The 22,178-nt window shown below is 37.8% G+C and overlaps 1 protein-coding gene across 5 annotated transcripts in view; it reads right to left on the bottom strand.

Moving 5' to 3' along the window:
- Positions 1-4,479: 4,479 nt before the first annotated feature.
- srpk1b (SRSF protein kinase 1b) overlaps positions 4,480-22,178 on the bottom strand; it is a 36,920-nt gene continuing 19,221 nt past the window's right edge. For 4 of the 5 annotated variants that reach the window (XM_059538412.1, XM_059538411.1, XM_059538413.1 and 1 more), the window contains 13 exons: positions 17,581-17,689; positions 17,393-17,480; positions 17,047-17,134; positions 16,653-16,759; positions 16,417-16,582; positions 14,308-14,333; positions 13,993-14,200; positions 11,899-12,306; positions 9,075-9,175; positions 8,751-8,858; positions 7,580-7,649; positions 5,945-6,037; positions 4,480-5,687 (listed from right to left, as the gene is read on the bottom strand). In XM_059538412.1, coding sequence (XP_059394395.1) covers positions 5,503-5,687; positions 5,945-6,037; positions 7,580-7,649; positions 8,751-8,858; positions 9,075-9,175; positions 11,899-12,306; positions 13,993-14,200; positions 14,308-14,333; positions 16,417-16,582; positions 16,653-16,759; positions 17,047-17,134; positions 17,393-17,480; positions 17,581-17,689 — 1,757 coding nt within the window. In that variant the 3' untranslated portion in view covers positions 4,480-5,502. The remainder of the gene's footprint in view (positions 5,688-5,944; positions 6,038-7,579; positions 7,650-8,750; positions 8,859-9,074; positions 9,176-11,898; positions 12,307-13,992; positions 14,201-14,307; positions 14,334-16,416; positions 16,583-16,652; positions 16,760-17,046; positions 17,135-17,392; positions 17,481-17,580; positions 17,690-22,178) is intronic. The other variant, XM_059538414.1, reaches the window with a different exon arrangement.

Genomic DNA, 22,178 nt, shown 5'->3' with positions numbered 1-22,178 from the left:
TCTCTGTCCATCTGTCTGTCTCTCCATCCGTCCATCTGACTGTCTCTTTGTCTATCTGTCTGTCTCTGTCCATCTGTCTGTCTCTCCATCCATCCGTCTGACGGTCTCTCTTCGTCTGTCTGTCTCTGTCCATCTGTACATCCGTCCATCTGACTGTCTCTTTGTCTGTCTGTCTCTGTCCATCTGTACATCCATCAATCTGCCTGTCTCTTCGTCTGTCTATCTGTCTGTACCTCCATCCGTTTGTCCGTCCGTCCTTATGTCCATCCGTCTATCCAACGATCTGTCTGTCTGTCCATTCGTCTGTCTGTCTCTGTCTCCCTGTCAGTCCTCCTGTGTATGGTACTAAAGAGACAGGCTGTATGCTTTGTCTATTTTCATTGAAAAGTATTAGCACAGTGAATGACAGAGAGCTGTTTCAGTCGCAGATGGTGAGTCAGCTCTCTAGGTTTGAGACGCAGCCAGAGCGTAACTCTACACCTCCAGTAATTAATAATTCAGTGATCTCACAGTACCAGATTGTTTGTCTGAATGAAGAAAGGACACTGTTGGAGGAGACATCTAACCACTTATGACCTGTAGATGGAGACTCAGTTTACAGAAATTTCTTAGTTACATTATCTAATGCATCTCTCAGAGCCCAGAGCTGTACACTTCCTTCAGAAAGGAGGCATTTAATATCCATTTTTTTTAATTGTTATTTTTATGTTTTGATCTTTATTTAAAGCAGTGTATTGAAACAAGAAAGACTTTTGGGAGATTGCTGATTAATTCTACGTATATTCGACTACCAGACAATGTGTGAAGTTGGCCATGTTTCTCAAATACCAAGCTGTTCCTTGTTTTCTCTCTGAGAGTTCCTCTATCGCATAACTTCAAGTGGACCATCTTCTCCAGCAAACATGACTAAAATATTATCAGCCCAGGAGGCTGCCTAAATCTATCACATAAATGATATGTTACAAAAGTAACTTCAGGGCCATCAGTGTGCTGTGAACTATCTTCACCATCTGCTTTGCCATCATCTGTGTGGTGGTCTTCATTCAGCCTTGTTGACACCCCTCTGTCAGGCTAATTTGGGCTCTTTAACTACTGCATTGGGTTATCACATGGGAGCTGGTGTGTAAGGGCAGTGCTTTGAACTTTGGATCCATCTCTTCAGGTGCCTTCAAAACCGCTATGCTCTTCGTTGGGATCTCTTTGCTGATGATTGTAGGGTCTATTGTCTGGTTTATTTTGTTTGTCTTCTGCAGCTCAGGCAGCGTGAACAAGATCTGCACATGGAGGCAGCTGGCAGCTGGTTAGTGGAGCTATTTTCCTGAATTTGAGTTTTATTAATTATAATATGATAATCAATAATATTGAACCACCAATATATTATATTATATTATGTTATATTATATTATAATATTATACCCCAATAAGTATCTGGACACATCTAATATTTTCTTAAAAATATAATATTAATTATAATTTATTATATATTAAACCGAGTTGCATTTGTTTGTTGCTTTTTGTTTAAAGGGATTTAAACTGTGTGCTGATGTTGTTTAATATTTTAATACAAATGTAAATATTAAAGATTTAGTTTTATTAATACAATACAGTGAGAGTTAATGGTCTGTAAAAGTTATTATAGTAGTTATTATATTACAGTTATTAAGTACTGACTCTTTAGATGCTTCAAAGTTCGTGAGGCCGAATAGGGAAATAAACAGCTTTATTTCAGTCCTGAACTGCATGAGGTTACTCAAGACTTCAGCACCCTGGATAGTTCCACATCTTATTGAAAGGCAATGCTGCTTTACAGTAAAATCTATGGAATATATTGTGAAAAAAATCAATGGAAAAGGTGCTGCATTGTGAAATTTAATATTTTAAAGTTTTGTTCCATCTAATGAAGCAGTCAATGAGGACACGGATAACCCTCTCATCACGTCATGTTACATAACAGTGCATTTGCAATGCATACTCAATAAATGAAAGTGATGATGAGAGCGAGCGTGTGTAAGGCACTACCCACACCAGCACCAGCTGCCCTGCACAGAGTATATTGTCATATGAATAATGAACGATGAGTTAAGTGTGGCTGAAGTTGCCAGGCAACAGTCCCAATGCAAAGTATTTCTGGTAGCCAAGAGTATTTTTGACTCTAATGTGAAGTCGTCTTGCTTTTTCTACAGTGAATAATTCTGAGGGTGGGTTTATAAGAAGTATTTAACATTTTCACCATATTGACCAAGAATAAAAACAAATTGAATATATTTTATTACATCATTTCTTGTAAGGAGTGGGGGGGTTGTTTTGTTGGTCGTGTAAACCTATTGTATTATACTATGTTATACTGATATTATATTGATGGCATCTTATTGCGCAATATCACAGAAGCAAGTATTTTGATCACAAATACGTACAGGAATAACAGTAATATTGTGAAATGATTATAATTTCAAGCAGCTCTTTTCTATTTGAATATATTTCAGAATGTAATTTATTGCCATAATTGCCATTACTCCAGTCTTTAGTGTCATTCTTCATTCTGGAAAACTTTCTTTCTCAACATTCTTTGATGAATAGAAACTTCAAAAGAACATACATTTGCTTTTTTCTAACAATAAGTCAAGTCTGTATTGTTACTTTTGACCAATTTATTAAATCTCATCATCATCATCATCATGGACTCACTCACATGATCTTTCCTGGCCTTCGTCCTGGACAACCATCAAGACACACAGCTGCCAGAAGACTTCCAGGTGGAGAAGAAAAGTACAGACTACTGTTACCTCCAGTACTGGCTAGATCCATTACTGATTACAAAACTACAAGACAAAAATTGTAACTAGTAGCATTAGACATTTTAAGTAATGCATTCTGACTACATTTGATTACCACTGGAATGGGATTGAGTTTCACATTTATGTATGTTCTTGTGTTAATATGCAATCATGTAATCCATAAAAAAAGTAATTTGGTAATTAAATGCAATGTGATTTTAACAATACAATTGAATGGAATCTGATTATGTAATCCAGATTACATGCAATCAAGCACTGGTTACCTTAACTGTTTAGAGGAAAGGAAGTGATATGTGCTTAAACTAGTATCGGTGGGGGTAAATATTGACAAATTTATTTAGATTGGTGAACTGTTCCTCTAAATAATATAAGAAAGATGGGCAGAGGGTGTTTCGTTTCTTTTTACAGCATCCTACGTTCTAGTCTTCACCATTTTATCTGATCTTACTAAAGCTGCAGCTCATTCTGATGTAAAGTTGCTTTTTTTTTTTTAATAAAAAAGCGTGTGTATCTTCTGCTGTGTAAAAATAACAATGCCCAGAGAGACAAGCGTCCAGCTGTGAGAGAGCTCTGTAATCACTGAGAGCACACTTCCGACATGCAGCGTTGGTAAAATCAATTCTATTAGCCGTGACAGATTTGTGTAGAATTTGTGTGCTTTCATTAGCGTGCTCGGTCACTCGCAACAACACAGAAAAACACTATTAATCATGTCATTCATGTTCGCATATTATTCCTCATACAAGGCTGTGTTTTTTGTCTTTAGAGGAAGCATGAAGATCCCCTGCACATAAATGTACTGACCTTCAAATTCATATCACGTGAGGACCTGTTACAGCATTATCATATCTTTAAAGCTGCAGGTTTGCAGCATTGCAGGAGATTGTAAATTTCACATTTTTGAATGTTTTCAAAAAACACGCCACAGAATGTCCAAAGGACAGTTTTTTTTTTACCCGATCTCGAGTTTTCTAAACTTGTAGATGTTTTAATGAGACATTTGTATAATTACGTCTATTAAAACAGCAATAGTAGTTAATGAGCTTTTTTTACTGGCCTGTTTAGCATGAGCCATCCAAAGAACAAACAAAACCATCCCTGAAAATTGACAAAACAGCATGCATAATACGACTATAATTTGATAGATTCAAATTAGTCAATAAAAATATTTGCATTAGGTTTGTAAAAGCCGTTTTATGCATGTTTGACCTGAGTTTTCATTGCATTTACCCCATTTTGACCAGCAGGGGCACCGGCCTTTGATGGCAGTTGATTTGAAGCTTCGTTTCTCCGTCAACTTTACACTAGCAACTCTTTGTGTTGAGTGGTTGAAGCACCCACTCAACTGATCTCTCAAAAACAGTTTTTAACTTTGTCTACTTCGACTCCATTAAATCTTAAAGATCATTCTTGTTTCCTCCACAATGACATCATATCAGATCTAATCTAGATCATTGGTTTTGTTCCTGAATGAGAAACCTCGTTCAGTGCTGCGCTGAGGACACAAAACACCAGCTTGTTCCGTGAAGGCATTCGTAATAATAAAAGAAGCTATGCTTGTGCTAAAATCAATCTGTGTAGACAAGGAAGCAGTCACTCTTTACAATGCAGTCTTGAGCAAATTGAAACGTTTTTTGAAAATGAACCCAGATACGCTTGTGCACATTATGAAGCTACAAAATCCTTTTGCCATTTCAAAAACTTTATTTGAAGTTACTACAGAAACTATTTTAGTTCAGTGCAGTGAGACGTTCATGGAGGAGAGTGGAGAAGCACATGATGTGCAGGTCAAATGAAACCGCCTCGTCCAAAAGAGAAAGCAAAGGCCCTTCACAATCTGCTGCTTGAAGCAACACGGTGAAAAAACAAAAAGCTCAAAAAGAAGCACAGATCATTGCAGATTCACATCAAGGCATCTCTAAATCAGTGATTCTCCAACATTTTCCTTAAGCCATTCATTCATAGCAAAACTGTACACAAATAATGGGACGTAAGACTGTACACCACTGATCGTGTGAGGAACCAACTCTTTGGCATGAGTATGTACAAAATTTGAAACGTTTTCACTGATGTGAGATTTTCTAATGACCTTGATACCTAAACTCCTCCCTGGCGTTCATGTGTTAAACGTCCTTTTCACTGTTGCACAATCCATGATAGTCCTTTAAGGATTTTATGATACATGAAAGGTTAGCATTTCTCTTAGATTTTCTATTTGCCCTTTGCGTTAAAAATACAAGTGTGTGTTTCTCTTGCGCTGTAGAGTAGCTCACATTCGATATGAAAATTTCTGAAACGCACTCAGGACTTCGAAAACGTCCATTCGTGTTCCCTTCATTCAGACAGCTGATGTAATACCCCTCGTGAAGATATGGGAAACAGCTGCGTTTAACAATCATTTTAATAAAATGAAAAACAGTACAATCAGCTACTGAGTGCGATTTACTGCAAACACTAAGAAAACAGAGTTGAGAAGATGAGATGTTTCAAACCATCCTGTGATATGACGGATATTGATAGAAAAGTGGTTGTTAGATAAATCAGCAAGAGCACAAACCACTGAAATGACGTACACTCAAATGATACCAATTATGTAAAAAAGCGACGCCGATTTGAGAACTGGATCTGTAACTTGCTGTTAATATCTGCCGTGACTCCAGGCACAGCTCTTAAGTCGGCGTCTGTCAGTGAGTGAGCTCGTTGCCCACTAGGGGGCGATCCAGGAATGACGGAGGCATTCGGCAGCCGTTGCTCTTTTCTCTGGAATGAGATCCAACATCGGGAGGAGGAAGTCAGAGAAATTCTGGGCTTCCTCTCGGGGCCATTCGTACTTTTCGACCAGCACGTCCTGCAAACCCCACGGTTTCAGCTTGGTGATGTGCCTCAGGTCACCTAGCGTACAAATAAATACATGGACACAGAGGTTACAGCTGGAACCCAACAGAAATAAAAGCGGCTGTATGGACTATGCATTTACACGCACACTAAACATGTATAGTCATACTAATAATGGGAGTGCAGACATACCCCATCAGTCAAACTGTGACATTCACACAAAGCTACTGAACACTGCCAGCGGGTTTATCAAGTACGTGAAACGCATTAGCTAGGCAATTAATCATGTAACGAGTGTCTTTTGACAGATGTACCTTTCTTGGAGAAGAATTCCTTGGAGTATTTGCCGTTCATGATGAGTTTACGAGGAATCTTCCCCAGCAGCTCGACGATCAACGCGATGTGATCTGTTTACCATAGAAATGAGGATTGAGGAAAAGCTTCGGACATTTACAAGCAGCAAACTTTTAAAAGTATTCCCCTGAATTGAAATGTTAGCTATTGTCCTGCCAATTCATGCTTGCCACTGATTTAGAGTGTGCATTTATATATATATATATATGAATTATTTACAAGAATTACTATGTAATAAAAATCTAGGATACAATATACATATACATTTATTAATTATAAAAATGTATTATTTAGCTGCAATATTAAAACTGTGAAAGCCTCTATTAATTTAATATTAAAACAGGATTACAGACAAAAAATACAAATTTGATAATATTTTGTATAAAAATAAATAAAATCAATCCTTTCAAATGCAAAGGCATAACAACATTAGGTTAAACTTTATTTTAAGGTGCATTTTTCCCCATTCAAAACAATACGAGTGACATGTCTTGGGTATTCTATAGTCTTTGGTAATATTAATGAACTACATGCACTTATTATATGGTTAGGATGAGATTTTGGTCTAGGGTTGATTGCATGTAATTATGCATAATTAATTGTTATCATAATAGTAAGTGGATGTAACGTTTAACAAGAACTCCTTAAAATAAAGCATTCCCCAGCATATGTGACCCTGGACCACAAAACCAGTCTTAAGTGTCAATCTGAAAGCTGAGTAAATAAGCTTTCTACTGATGTATGGATTGCTAGGATCGAACAATATTTGGTAGATATACAACTATTTGAATATCTGGTATCTGAGGGTGCAAAAAAAAATCGAAATGAGAAAATCGCCTTTAAAGTTGTCCAAATGAATTCTTAGCAATGCATACTACTAATCAGAAATTACATTTTTAAATATTTACGGTAGGAAATGTACAAAATATCTTCATGGAACATGATCTTTACTTATATTCTAATGATTTTTGACAAAATAAAAATCGATCATTTTGACACATACAATGTTTTTTTGCCTATTGTTAAAAATATACCCCAGTGATTTAAGACTGGTTTTGTGCTCCAGGGTTAAATATGTACAATATGAAAAAACTATATACATTTTGATATTTATTCAATATAAGATTATTATTGTTTTTAAAGATGAACCCTAAAGTTGTTAATGATGGAAAACGTAATCCAAGTGTAAAAATGATATATACAAAAATATATGATATCGACTAAAACTGATAAATTAAGGCTGATGTGGTATTGATATATACTGCATTCCTAGTTATTATATTGCATGCATGTTTCAGCACAGCAGGAATACTGTGACCAATCAGCAACGCAAAAACTGCTGAAACTTCATGAGACTTTTATATTTAAAACAGCTCCAAAACCTCTCTGTCCATTCACTCCATAGTGCCATCTCTACAGTGACAGCGCAAATATTACACTGCGCTTGAGAAATGGATGCATTGGGTGTCTAGTAATGGCTCTCGTTCAAGTGCTAATTAATAGGCGCAGTGTGATGTTTATGAGTTGGAGCTTTGATTGGCTGTGGGTCTGCTAAATTGTGTGGGTTGAATCCCAAGCTGTGGAAGAATAATTACCTTCATCTCTGGAATAATCCTCTCCGGAGTGAGGCTCAAACAGGTAATCGCCTGTTGCCAGCTCAAATGCCTAGGGAGAGAGACACTTTGAGAAGGCATGCATGTGTGTGGACATAGCGATCCTAGTATCAGATTCTCTAGGTGGAAGGCTGACTGAAGCAAGGGCAGCTTGCAACACGATTGTTACGCAGTGGGTTTGAAAAATAATTTGTAAAATTCCACTGGAAACAAATTTGAATATCGAATCATTACTTTAGCAACATGCTTACCTAAAGCTACGGGAATCAAATTTATCAAGTCACTACATTAGCAACATACTAATGCAAAACTACTGGAATTGGATTTGTGTATCGAATCATTAATTTAGCAAAATGTTAACGCAAAACTATTAAAATCAAACTACTGGAATACTTATTTTTTAATCATTACAAAAATGTTCACGTAAAACTATAAAAATCGAATTTGAGTATCTAGTCAATACTTTAGCAAAAATGTTAACACAAAACTCTACCACAATGAAATTTGGGTATTGAGTCACAATTTTAGCATCATGCTAATGCAGAACTACTGGAATTAAATTTGTATACCGAATTATTAGCAAAATGCTAACAGAAAATGTTCAAATATGTTAACAAAACTGTACTAGAATTAAATTTGGGTATTGAGTCACTACCTTAGCATCATGCAACTGCAAAACTATTGGAATTAAATCAGAGTTTGGCAACTAAATTATTACTTTGGCAAAATGCTAACGCAAAACTATTAAAACCAAATTTTAGTATACAGGTTATTACTTCAGCAACATCCTATCACAAAACTCCACTGGAACCAAATTTGAATATTGAATCATCACCTTAGCAACATGCTAACGTGAAGTTACTGGAATTAAATTAGCTTAGCAACATGTTAACGCAAAACTATTTTAATCAAGTTTAAGTACTCAATCATTATGCTAGCAATATGCTAACTTAAAGCTACCTGAATAAAATTTGAGTATCGAGTCATTACTTTAAACGGCATTCTAACACAAAACTCAGCTCACTGGGTTTTGCAAGAGCTGCTAATTTGAAAATTTTGTGTTTTGAACCTGCACACTTCATCCTTTTTATTTACTTATAATTTTTTTAATATAGGTTCTGAATAAATCTCAGTCAGCTGTCTTTAAACGCACCATGCAAGCTGTGCTCCAGATGTCAGCTGGGGTGCCATATCCTGCTCCAATCAACACCTCCAGAGAGCGATACTGCCGCGTCTGAATGTCGTCTGTAAAGTGCTTGTGCTGATAATGACAAACAAGAGTTACATAAAGAAGAAGCAACCGCTGACACAGATGTGAGGCATGAGTACCCATGAGGATATCAGCATCTCAATCAATCAATCAGTTCAGTCAAGGGTTGCCAGAATCTCTGTTTTAGGGTGGACTATTACTTTAACACTCTGAGTTGACTGAGCTGTGTCTGGTGTAAATGCATGGAAACCTCAAATGCACACTCACCACCCAGCAGGCGTTGCCCAGGTCAGCGATTTTCACTCGGATCTTATCAGCATTTAGCGGATCCAGGGGGTCGACTAGCAGGTTTCCTGCTGCAATCTTAGCTGCAGTACAAGAGAAGAATGAGAAAGATGGTTTTAGAGTCAATAACACACACAAATCTTCTGGCTTGGCTCCTGCGAGGTTCAAGGTGTTTGCTGAATCATAAAGCTTTGTAGGATGTTGAGTCTAAAGCAGCGGCTCTCTATTAATCTTTATCAGCCATGAAAAACCAGAGCATCATGATGAAGACACTAGAACTGTAACCTGTAGTTAACTGCTTGTCTTATTGATTTAATAGCAGGATAGCCAATTTCAGAAAGAAAATTAAAGCGTAAGATATCACCCTCCCTGCAAATCACTCTCCAAAGCCACACCTCCTACAAAACACATGAACCAGCAGAGGCAGACCAGCACTAACCAGTAACACCATGAGAGACGAATACAACGCTATTAGAATACCTCCTCATGTCTTGTTCACTGGTGAGAAAACATTACAGTACAAAGTGCATAGTATTACAATAATTAATGCCTTCCATTCTTGCTTGGTTCATGTTTGTGTGAATAGAGCGATTGGATGCATGCAAATACATACGTTTACAGGCAGGTAGGACAGCCAATCGTAGTCATCGGACCAAACAATCTGATTGGGCGAACATTTTATGGTCCTATGCCTTCCACAGATGATGTAAATACATATAAATTAATTTAGACCACTTAACTAAGTGATTGCTATCGGGATGTGAAGAGACTTTAAACCAGCATAACAAAAAATGTTTTTGAACCAAATCACTTGCCCTGCCTTCAAAAGGTACTCTAGGCAATATTTGACAAATTATTCTGACCACAGCTTTTGTTTGAATATGCTTGTGTCATCTTCACTTGTTTCCACGATCGTTGTTGCCATGGTTGTGTACGTACGTGTGGGGCGGATATATCAAAATAGGGGCGAGGTCCTGTTGGGGTATGGGTGTTTGTTTTAGTGATTTAAAATATCAACATAATTTGGCAAAAATCGCTTAGTGCACCTTTAACTGGGTGAAACTTGAAATGGGCAATCCTGTAACATCCAAATCAAACCAGCAGGAATTCAAGTCAACATGAAACCATAATCAAAAGCTAATAATTACATGATGTGATGCACTTCTTAACTTGAAAAATGAACATTTGTCATTATTGTGAATAACTGTGCGCCACTGTATGTGAAGCCCTAGATCTCTCTGTTGTGGAATTTTACACAAGTCTGTAAATGGAAAGACTGACTTCAAGTGGCATCCCGATGCACTTATCCCACGAGGAAGTTGGAAATGACTACTTTCCAAGTTAAAATGAATGCAAGATAAGAGACTGCTGACATCAGCCAAAAAAAATAAAAATGTGGAGCACATGCTGGAGCACATTATTGCTTTTTGATAAAATATAAACATTTTTGTTTTGATTAACATGCACTGATGTATAATGCACAATAGGACAAAAGAATGTGAAAGGATGATTTCATTTCATGCTGACCGTAAGACTTCAAGACAACAGCAATAAGAAATATTTTTTCGGTAACACTTTAGTATAGGAACCAATTCTCACTATTAAAGGGGTCATATGATGCGATGTAAATTTTTATTAATAAGTGCTTTCGGTGTTTGGCCAATCACAACGCACTGGATCAGTTGGCCAATCAGAGCAGACTGCGCTTGTCAGAAGGAGGGACTTTGTAGAAAACTATGCGTTTGAGAGGTGGGGAATAGAGGACCTACAATAATGTACAGTATTTGAAAAATAATGTGTTTTTTGAACATTAAAGCATGTCAACATATTCTGTAACGGCAACTACACAAAATAATGATTTTTAAAAAAGCATCATATGACCCATTTAACTAGTTGCTTATTGGCATGTATATTATTAACATATTGGCTGTTTATTAGTATTTATAAAGCATATTCTGCATGAACATTCTAAATCCCTAATTCTACCCAATACCTAAACTTAACTACCTAACTAAAGTAGTAAATTAAGAGTTTATTGAGGCAAAAGTCATAGTTACTGGTTTGTTAATAATAAGAATATGACCTTAAAACGCAAACGACTGATCTTCAGCTTGGTGTGTCCGGGGCTTAAGACACATTTCCCGTTTTTAATATCTGAAGAATTAATGCAACAGGACACAGCTGAACACTTAGAAAGACCTGTGAGGCAACTGTTCCAATACTTCTGCTCACATCAGATAGGGAGATGAAACTCTAAAAGAGCTGATCTTCTTAACTGGTAAAACGTCTTCGTGCCGAATCACCCAATAATAAAATGTGACATTCTGTAGTGGTCTCATATTCATCTTTCAATCATATTTACAGATTTCTTGACTCCACAGCAAACAGAACAATTTTGTCTTTACTGTTCCAATACTTATGATAATTAAAATGTTTTTAATTTATTGAGTTTAACCTTAGTCTAACTGATTATTTGTTTCATACTTTTAAAACCTATTAATTTCATTGCCTGTAAATTCAAAAGTAATTTCCTGATATGACTGGAGGAACTCTGCAACTTTATAATTTTATAGTTTGATCAAACTTATGTTCTACGTGAACTGCCCCTTTCCTGGTTAAATACTGGTATAAAATAAATTATTCAACACCATAAAATCAGGCTGTTAGTGATTCTAGCTCAGCAGACAGTGTTAGAGACTCTAGGAAAACAGAGAGAGAGAGAGAGAGAGAGAGAGAGAGAGAGAAAAAGAAAGAGAGAAAGAGAGAGCAAACTGGGGTGTTCCTCCAGCGAGAGCTCCGCACTGACCATCCTTCAGACTCTCCTCCTCTGTGGCTGCCTGCGCGCTGGGGTCCACCTCCATGGTGAGGCCCATCTCCGCCCTGGGGCCCTCAACAGAATCGGAGCAGTTCAGCTCCGCAGTGGGGCTCCCTTGATCCTGTACCCTAGGGCACTGTGACTCAACCATGCCACAAATCAAAGGTCCATTACCGTCTGTGGCGACAGGGGACGGAGGACTGGGCTCGTTCTCTGTGGTGCCGTTGCACACTGGATAGGGGTTAGTAGGCTCGGAGCCCTCGGCGCCGCTGTCGTAGGGGTTCACAGGGGTGTCGTCCTTACTCTGCTGCTGGAGATCCAGGGTCTGCTCTTCTTCAGGCCCCTGGCTGTGACCATTGATGGCGCCTCTGTGCTGAGACCAACCATCTGTGATGCCATCTGGGGTGGAATGAAGTTCAAAAATGTTTGATTTCAACACATTCTCGGAGTAAAAACACTGATGTGTCTCGACGCAGTACTCTGACTCAAGCGCAGCAGCACCAGTTAAAATTGATGAAGACCGTAGCTGGAAGCATTATTTTTTTTTAAATGACTAGGATGTGAGTAGACTCAAAGAAAAGCAGCAGACATTCTTCTGCCTTACAGAATATCTCACAAAAAGCCCAGTGTGTCATTTCATAATTAATAATAGCAGTAACAGCTTTAGATATGTATAAGAAAATATAACTGGTATTTGCCTACGCTCAGTGTTGTTGATGGATGCCAGAGCATTAATCGTTGCTAAGGTGTTCTGAGTGCATTGCTAGATTTATCAAATAACAAAACAGTTTTTAAAGAAAGAATCCTTTCCTGAATGAACTGACTGAATCCATCATAGTGGTTCCAAATCAACATCTAGTTCTGCATTAAAATTTAAATGCATTACAGTGCATTGCAGTGAAGGATTATTAGATGTTATAAAATGAAACTCGTAGTAATAAGAATGAGCATTTAATTGCCTACATTGCATAATAAGTGCATGCATAAAACTTGCCACACCACATAGCAGAACATAATGATTATGAATGTGTCTGGGAAAAACGGTAAGGAGGCTGCATTAACATTTTAATAATTAATTGACAAACTAGTGCTTGCTTTGTTTTTGATATAAGAGATGAACTCGGTAACACAGACTCTCACCTCCACAGTAGTGGATGCGCCTATATATATATATATATATATATATATATATATATATATCCATTTCAAACAGATGACAAAATCTGAGAGTATTTGTTTTCCATTTGAATTTATTTTTTTTTCGAAAGTAGACATTTCACTGTCTATAGATTTTTTTTATAAGCATACACAGAATTTCGGGCTCAACTTCACGTAGACCGAGACAGCAGAAAGAGCATCCTGTTTGCTTTGATTATTATAGAAAAGCACAATGTTTTGTTGTTATTGTGAGCAAACACAAATAAAAGTCAAGTCTTTACTGATTTGAAATATGTGTAAATCTTATCTGTATGACCAAAAATGAGGGAGGACTTTAAAGTGCCCATATTATGAGTAATGAAGCATTAATATTTTGGTTTTGGAAGTTCCCAACAACAGGTTGAAATGCTTGCAAGGTCAAAAAAACACTTTCATTGTCTCATAATATGCATACATTTTTACCTTATTTGCTTAAAAAAAATTCCAAACCCCTCCTTTGCGTGACGCTAATCTGCAGTGATTGGTCGAATATCATTTCATCATGCCTGTAATGCCTGATAAAGCAGTGTTTTTGAGCACTGTGCTGCTTTGTTTACAGCATTAACTGGGAAACCCTGATATTTTTACCGCTCCAAAAGCGGCACCTAGTGGCAAAGAATGAATTTGCATTTTCATTCAGACCAACGTGAAAAGACCAACAAGTGGGCTTTGAACAGACACTGAATAGCACACATTTCTCTAGTTTAATATTCGATTGAGCGCCCATGTTAAGTTACTGCTACTTGCATATTTCAGATAATAAGCCATATTTGAGGTCGATGAGTTGTAGACGAGTGTTTACATGTACGGTTTTACCAAAGACTAGCCGTTAACTTATTACTTGCTCTAACAGCACTAATAATCACGTTTGAGTTGATGTTGACTCACCCAGCGTGGCCTCAGCTGTGATGTCATGCAGGGTGGTGACTGACGGGGTGCTGTCGGGCGTCTCCGTTTCATCCTCCTCTTCCTCTTCTCCCCCCTCAGGGCCTTTCTCCAGCCCCTCTATCTCTAGAATCCTCTTCTCCAAGAGCTCAGCCTGACGCTTCTGTTTCTTCTTCATCTTTTTCTTCTTGTTCTTGGACATTTTGCCCATCTGAAGAAAATAATCTTTTAACTTTTCTATGAACTTTTTATGTGTGGATGAACTACTGATGGACATCATGAAAGATGCTAAAGAACTCATCTCTGAGGAACACTCACTTGTTTTGGGGCTGGAGCTGTACTCACTGCAATAGAGGAAGAAGATGAAACAGAGAAGACAACATCAGCATCTTGTTGTGCACTATCAACATCATGAAAGCAGGACATGTTTTCAGTGGCTACACAGAGTTCAAAAGCAGTGCATAATAGGTTCTCCAAAGAATGTGTCTTCCTTCAGTTGTTCAGGAGTTCATGAGTCACTGCTCTTCATTTAGAAACACCCTGCAGACTTTACGTCACTCTGCATAATGAATCAATGGAGATGTTCTCTGCTGAGGTGTCAGAAGAGGTGAATGGATGTGAAGTTTCAGCTGTCACTGATATCAGAACCATTACATTTTCACCACTGACATACTGTTTTCAGCATGTTCGAAGTCAGACCAATACAACAGAACATTCGGAAACATCCCGACAGTCTAGATGCTACATATACGGCTTATAACCAAAAAATTACTAGTTATTTGTGACTTCTACCAAATTCAGTACTTGTACTAATTTAGTCATATTCCCAATAAACATTCTATAATAATTATATATCATATTTTACATTTTATAACATAACATGAAATAATATTTATTCTGCTTTAAAAAGACTTTCTGAATCATTTATACAAAATGAGGCCAATTTATACACTGCAATAAACCATCTGTAAATATATCTTAATATCAATTCAGATGCAGCTTTAAAAAAAAGTGTGTGTAATAAATTCTATTTTGAATAAAATATTTCTATAAAATATCTATTTGATGCTTTCCCCATTAAACACAATAATGACTTTAAATGATCCTTTTAGAGGTAACTTCTCAACCAAATTTGATGTGCAATTAATTTGTGATCAATTTATTCACCACTGTGTAATTAACTAGTTTAAAAATATATACTTGCTTGACTGCTCTAAAAATTATATATAATGCAAACTTTCTCATAACCCACTGAACAGAATACTGGCAGAAGACATTTTTAATAACTGGCCAGTTCTATTATAGATTATAAAGCTCTCTGCTGTGTATAAAAGATGATATTCGACACAGACCTACCAATTCGATAGTACAACGATATTTAGTAGCCAAATTGATACTAAATATACATTCAAATTTTCATTTCTTAATGAACCGTTCCTTTAAAGGTGCCATAGAATTCATTGATACAATATTTTAAATTATTCTCTAATATCTGTATGGAAGGTATGTGACTTAAGTAAGGGCAAAAATTCTCCAGAAACGGTTTTACATGTCCATTTACAACCATAGGATTTTTCCCTAAAAAGAAATGGTCTGTTATTACCTTATTTGGAAGGGTAATGTATGATGTTGAGCTCTGCTCTGATTGGCTGTTTCACAGCGTGGCTCATTTTAGTAGCTCACACAGCAAACAGATCTCGATTGTCAGGCGTGAATGATGGAGAAATTAGACATCCAAACTTACATGTTAGAGTCTGTAGTAGACGAAGATACAGATTTTGAGAGATTGTGCAAGAATGTTTATGAACATGATATCTGTGTGATGCTGGTGGAGTGAACGAGGCTTGAGAGAGAGTTGTGAGTGAGCGTGCGGATGCAGCCTCAGTGTTGCCAGATCCGGCTGTTAGAAGCATTTTTGGACTTGTCTTTTCCACTTTTTTTGACACTTTAGAAAGTTAATAAAGTAGGCCACTGCAGTTTAGGGTCATTGATAAACGAATTGCAAAAGACGAAATAATTTCGGCTTATTTTATTTATCGGTTTTTGTTTGTTTTATTAGCAATATCTGGCAACACTGCATTGATGATTCAGCTGTGCCGGTCCGGCTGGCCTAGAACATGGGCTGGTGTACATTATGCAAATGTTGGGGGCGTAAACATTAAAGATCCCGAATGTTACATCACAGTCAGTGATTTGTTGGGATTTGCCTCTTTTTCAGTGGTCTTTTGCACGCACAAATTTACATAAGGAGGAGGAAACAGTGTTTGAGGCTCACAGTATGTCATCTCCATGTACAGAACTCTTATTATTAATCTATGCCAAGGTAAATACGATTTTCCATTCTATAGCACCTTTATTAATAACATTAATAATAATTGTGACACATTAGAAGTTTTCTCCCATCTGTTAATAATCTCTTGCGGTCACCTGCGGATCCAGAAGGGGGAGGAGCTCCAGATTTCTGCCACTCCGTGGCCTCTGCGGCCAGTCTTCTTACGTACGCCTCATTCACATCCATCAAGATGTTTTCTGGCTTTATATCAGTGTGAATAATCTTACACTTGGTGTGCAGGTAGTCCAGGCCTTGCAAAACCTACGCGGAGAAAATGTTGGTTTGACCTGCAGTAAACCACATCAAATGATTATGAGCAGAAAACACAAACCTGTCGAATAATGCTCTTGACACACGGCAGCGGCAGGCCCTGGTAGTTGGACTTGATAATCCACTTCAGCAGATGGTGGCCGAGAACTTCAAACACCATACACACATCTGACAGCGTATGTTAAAGAGAAATGATGGAGAACACAAGTCCAGGTCCTCCGGGAACACAAGCCAAGAGCTCCAGATCATTACAAGCTGCACTTCACAAATAAAAGAGCGAGCTGAGCTAAATCTGGGCAAAGCGCCTACTCTCACAGCTGTAGATCAAGAGATGGCGGCAGCTGAAAACTGCATCCTGTACAGAAGCGAATATAGAGTGCACTAGAAAAACACCTGTGGATCTCTCATAAAATCAAAGGAAACCTGTTCGATAAACAGTGGCACTGAAAGGATACGGGTTCCGTTCACACCCGAGATCTTGAAGTCGTCCAATAACTGCACCACTTTCTCCCTGCTGGGATCATTCTGGTCTGTGTTCCTGACCTGAATCCACCAGATGGGGGGGGGGGGGGGGGGGGGATATCAGGCCTCAGACAGTTTTAAATATAAAATCTTTTTCTTTGGTTTATTACAAAATAAACAGTGTTTTTATTTGATGAAACCACTTTCCTCGGGGCATGTGGATACACCTGACTTTCATTACTTTCCCACCACGCTGTCCAATTCATCTGATACTAAATGGTCTCGGGAATAATCCATGGTAATGGTTTCTAAATCAGCCCTGGTGTTGGGGGAACTCACCGCTCTCAGGAGCTTGATCTCATCGAGTGCTGTTTCAGTGTAGTGCTCTGCGCTCTTTACCACTTTCATGGCCACAAAACGCTTCCCTCTGCAATCAAAACAATACATTTCTTCTCAGTACACATACCTTATTCATAAATTGTATTGCAGGAAGAAAAAGAGACAAACAGACAGGTAAGTTAACGTACTGTATGTCCCAAGCAAACCAAACAGTGGAAAAATGACCCCATCCCAGCTTGCGGATTACATGATACCGTCCGTTAAACAGGTCGCCTATTTTCACATGGTGATAACCACCTAGAAAATGAGGTTTTGGTTGTTAGAAAACACTGTTATCAATAAAACATCTGGAATTATTTGAATATCAGGGTAAAAAATGAACACTTTCTAGATATATTATTTTATTTAAAAAATACAATTTATTAAAAACAATATTCATAGATGAAATGACTTAAATACAACTCTTTAACTTGGTTAAATAGTGTGGCATAATCTTTAACTACAAAGTCAGGTAATTCAAGTTATAAAATGTTATGTAGTTCAACTCTCCCAAAATGTAATCATAGTTATGAATGAATTTTTCAAGATCTCTTTAAGATCTATGTTCACTCCTTTGTTTATTAAACAAATTTCAGAGAAACAAACACATCATGTGTTTTAAGCTCCAGTTTGCTGTTCTTCTTAAGGGTGTTACAACTTGGCAATAGAATTCATATTGTGATTATAGATCAACTTGATTATGATGAAAATGATTATTATTAAATTTAAATAATAGTACAGTCGTGGCCAAAAGTTTTGAGAACTACATAAATATTGGAAATTGGAAAAGTTGCTGCTTAAGTTTTTATAAAAGCAATTTGCATATACTCCAGAATGTTATGAAGAGTGATCAGATGAATTGCATAGTCCTTCTTTGCCATGAAAATTAACTTAATCCCAAAAAAACCTTTCCACTGCATTTCATTGCTGTCATTAAAGGACCTGCTGAGATCATTTCAGTAATCGTCTTGTTAACTCAGGTGAGAATGTTGACAAGCACAAGGCTGGAGATCATTATGTCAGGCTGATTGGGTTAGAATTGCAGACTTGACATGTTAAAAGGAGGGTGATGCTTGAAATCATTGTTCTTGCATTGTTAACCATGGTGAACTGCAAAGAAACGCATTCAGCCATCATTGCGTTGCATAAAAATGGCTTCACAGGCAAGGATATTGTGGCTACTAAGATTGCACCTAAATCCACAATTTATAGGATCATCAAGAACTTCAAGGAAAGAGGTTCAATTCTTGTAAAGAAGGCTTCAGGGCGTCCAAGAAAGTCCAGCAAGCGCCAGGATCGTCTCCTAAAGAGGATTCAGCTGCGGGATCGGAGTGCCACCAGTGCAGAGCTTGCTCAGGAATGGCAGCAGGCAGGTGTGAGCGCATCTGCACGCACAGTGAGGCAAAGACTTTTGGAAGATGGCCTGGTGTCAAGAAGGGCAGCAAAGAAGCCACTTCTCTCCAAAAAAACATCAGGGACAGATTGATCTTCTGCAGAAAGTATAGTGAATGGATTGCTGAGGACTGGGGCAAAGTCATATTCTCCGATGAAGCCCCTTTCCGATTGTTTGGGGCATCTGGAAAAAGGCTTGTTCGGAGAAGAAAAGGTGAGCGCTACCATCAGTCCTGTGTCATGCCAACAGTAAAGCATCCTGACACCATTCATGTGTGGGGTTGCTTCTCATCCAAGGGATTGGGCTCGCTCACAATTCTGCCCAAAAACACAGCCATGAATAAAGAATGGTACCAAAACACCCTCCAACAGCAACTTTTTCCAACAATCCAACAACAGTTTGGTGAAGAACATTACTTTTTCCAGCACGATGGAGCACCGTGTCATAAGGCAAAAGTGATAACTAAGTGGCTCGGGGACCAGAATGTTGAAATTTTGGGTCCGTGGCCTGGAAACTCCCCAGATCTTAATCCCATTGAGAACTTGTGGTCAATCCTCAAGAGGCGGGTGGACAAACAAAAACCCACTAATTTTGACAAACTCCAAGAAGTGCTATCAGTCAGGATTTGGCCCAGAAGTTGATTGAGAGCATGCCCAGTCGAATTGCAGAGGTCCTGAAAAAGAAGGGCCAACACTGCAAATACTGACTCTTTGCATAAATGTCATGTAATTGTGGATAAAAGCCTTTGAAATGAAGTGCTTGTAATTATATTTCAGTACATCACAGAAACAACTGAAACAAAGATCTAAAAGCAGTTTAGCAGCAAACTTTTTGAAAACTAATATTTATGTAATTCTCAAAACTTTTGGCCACGACTGTAGTATTTCACTCTAAAAAAAAAATCTAAACGTAATCAACTATTTAATCATTTATAATAATTCTAATAATAATAATATGTCTTAAACACAGCTGCAACAATTCCTCGATTCTCCTCAAGTATTCGATTAAAAAAATCCTCTATTTCATTTTGGCCGCATCTAGTAAACTGCTTAATACCGGAAGTGGTGTATTATACAGAAGAGAATTCACGAAACGCATTATTAGACCGTTTTCCAAGGCTGCATGATATATTAAACCTATTTAAAAACCATAATAAAGCATAATGCTATTGTGAATTCACAAGCGTTTCACAAGCGTCAATTAAATAAATATATGCATTGCTGGTTTAAAGGGTGTTATATGATATTGTTTCAAAAAAAAAAAAGCGAGGTGTGCTCTGATTGGCCAGCTATCCAGTGATTTGTGATTGGCTGAATGCCTCAAGCGTGTGATTGAAATGTTACGCCCCTTTTCATAGTGTGATGCGTGTCCCAGTCAGAACACTGCATGACAGGACTAAATCCCATTAAAAACAAGGCATTTGTTGCATCCAGTGGGGATGTATAATTCCGGATTATGACTTATACTGTGTTTTTACGAGTTGCACTGTATCGCGCCACGTAAACCTAAAACCATGTCTGCATTTGTAATCGGAGAAATGACAAACAACAAGCGCTACTCTACACCAGCAGTTCTCAATTCCAGTCCCCACGCCCCCAGCGTTTATTTACACACCTGATTCAGATAATAAGCTCATTAGAAGTGAGCTCCATGTATGAACTGTGTTCCCATTGACATGGTCCCTACACAGTGTTCATTGCTCCCTACTCCCTGAGCAGGGGAAATCTGCTGAAGTTTACTTCACTTAGGAACATTCATTTACAGATTTCCGCTCTGCAACGTCTTCACACATGGACAAGTGTGACATCATATACCTCTGTAAATACAATTTAAATTCACGTCTCGCACACTTCAATGCACTTTGAATGGAACACATACGTTCTCTTCGAACTGGAATCATGGCGGAATATCCTGTGATGTCTACTTCGCATTGCACTTATGTTCAAATAGAGTAAACATCTGAAGCCATAAGAGAAACATACAAAATGTGCAGAGCAGGGGGGCGCGAGGACTGGAATTGAGAAATGCTACTCTACACTGCTCAAAGTAATCAGGAAACAGTCCTCCATAAAATGCGTTGCACACATCTATTTGGGTTGAACTGTTCTGAAACAGTGCTGTAAATACAACTTAACTGATTTGTAGTTGTGTCCTCTTTTGAAAGGCCAAACAAAGTATTTTTGCTTCAACAACATGGCGGTGGCGGAATCATATGGGATTAAAATCCTGCCATGATTTAAAACTGAAAATAAAGTTCTGAAAGGTTGAAATTAAGTGTTCGAAAACTCAATCTTACAAAAAGAATTTTTCAGAGTTTCAAATTTGTCAGTGTTCTCCCACTGTATTAGTTTGTTTCCAGGTTTGAAACCTTGTAAATGGTGATCTGAAAACTGGTGTGCGAATGTGTGAAACTCTGAAAACAGAGCTTTGCAGGCTTGCAAAGTGGTAAAAAAAATTAAATCTCAGCAAACATTTTGTTTTTGAGTTTACCTTCTTCAGAAGTGCAGCACTCTTTTTTTTAACTTTTTTCGGTTTTTAACTTTTGTTTCTGTTCTCCCAGTGTATAGTTTTTCAAGATTTGAAACCTTGTAAATAGTGATCTGAAAACTGGTGTGCGAATAGTTTTCAGAGTTTAAAAACTTTTTTTCATCTGAGGTTCGAAAGGGTGAAACTTATTACATTACATTACATTTGCACTCCTATTGCAGCGAACGACTCCCTTTCCTCAACTCAGTTTCTTTTTCGGGGGCGGGGAGTTGCTTGCAACTTTAGGGATCTTTAGGATAACTTGAAATCGCATTATATGAACCCTTTAATATATATACGCTTTAATTGTTTCATTTAATTTAAGGGACTCACAGTAAATGCTGCTCCACACAAACTGCAGACAAAATTTACTTTTTCATTGTGTCAAAATTTTGTCTGTAGAGTCTCTCAAACTGCACCTCTGCATGTTGTTGTGTGTTTGGGTTTATTATAAAGATCCTCTGGGAACGCAACGTACACCATTTCATCAGATTAGTACGGTAAATCATTTAGAAACCTACGTAAACACAGAATACACCTTCCTAAATATGTTAACTGTTCATCGCAATTTCAAAATAAAAGTTTGAACCCTCGCTCTGAGTTTACACGTTTTGATTTCCACTGTCCACACATTCAAGAAATTAGGCCATCCTTAAAAATATTTTAATATTTTTCATGCAGTTATCTGCTGTCTCATCTTTCACCTCGTGTACGCGCACCGTCCGTGCGGTCTCAAACAATGCCCGCACGCGGATGACGAAAAGGACATAATGCAGACAGTGTGCTGACGGCCGAAGTATACTTGATCTTTTTCAGTGGCGCACGAGA

Source organism: Carassius carassius, chromosome 44, assembly GCF_963082965.1.
Source record: "Carassius carassius chromosome 44, fCarCar2.1, whole genome shotgun sequence".
NCBI lineage: Eukaryota > Metazoa > Chordata > Actinopteri > Cypriniformes > Cyprinidae > Carassius > Carassius carassius.
The sequence above is the reverse complement of the archived record's forward strand: the minus strand, read 5'-3'. Positions and strand labels throughout refer to the sequence as shown.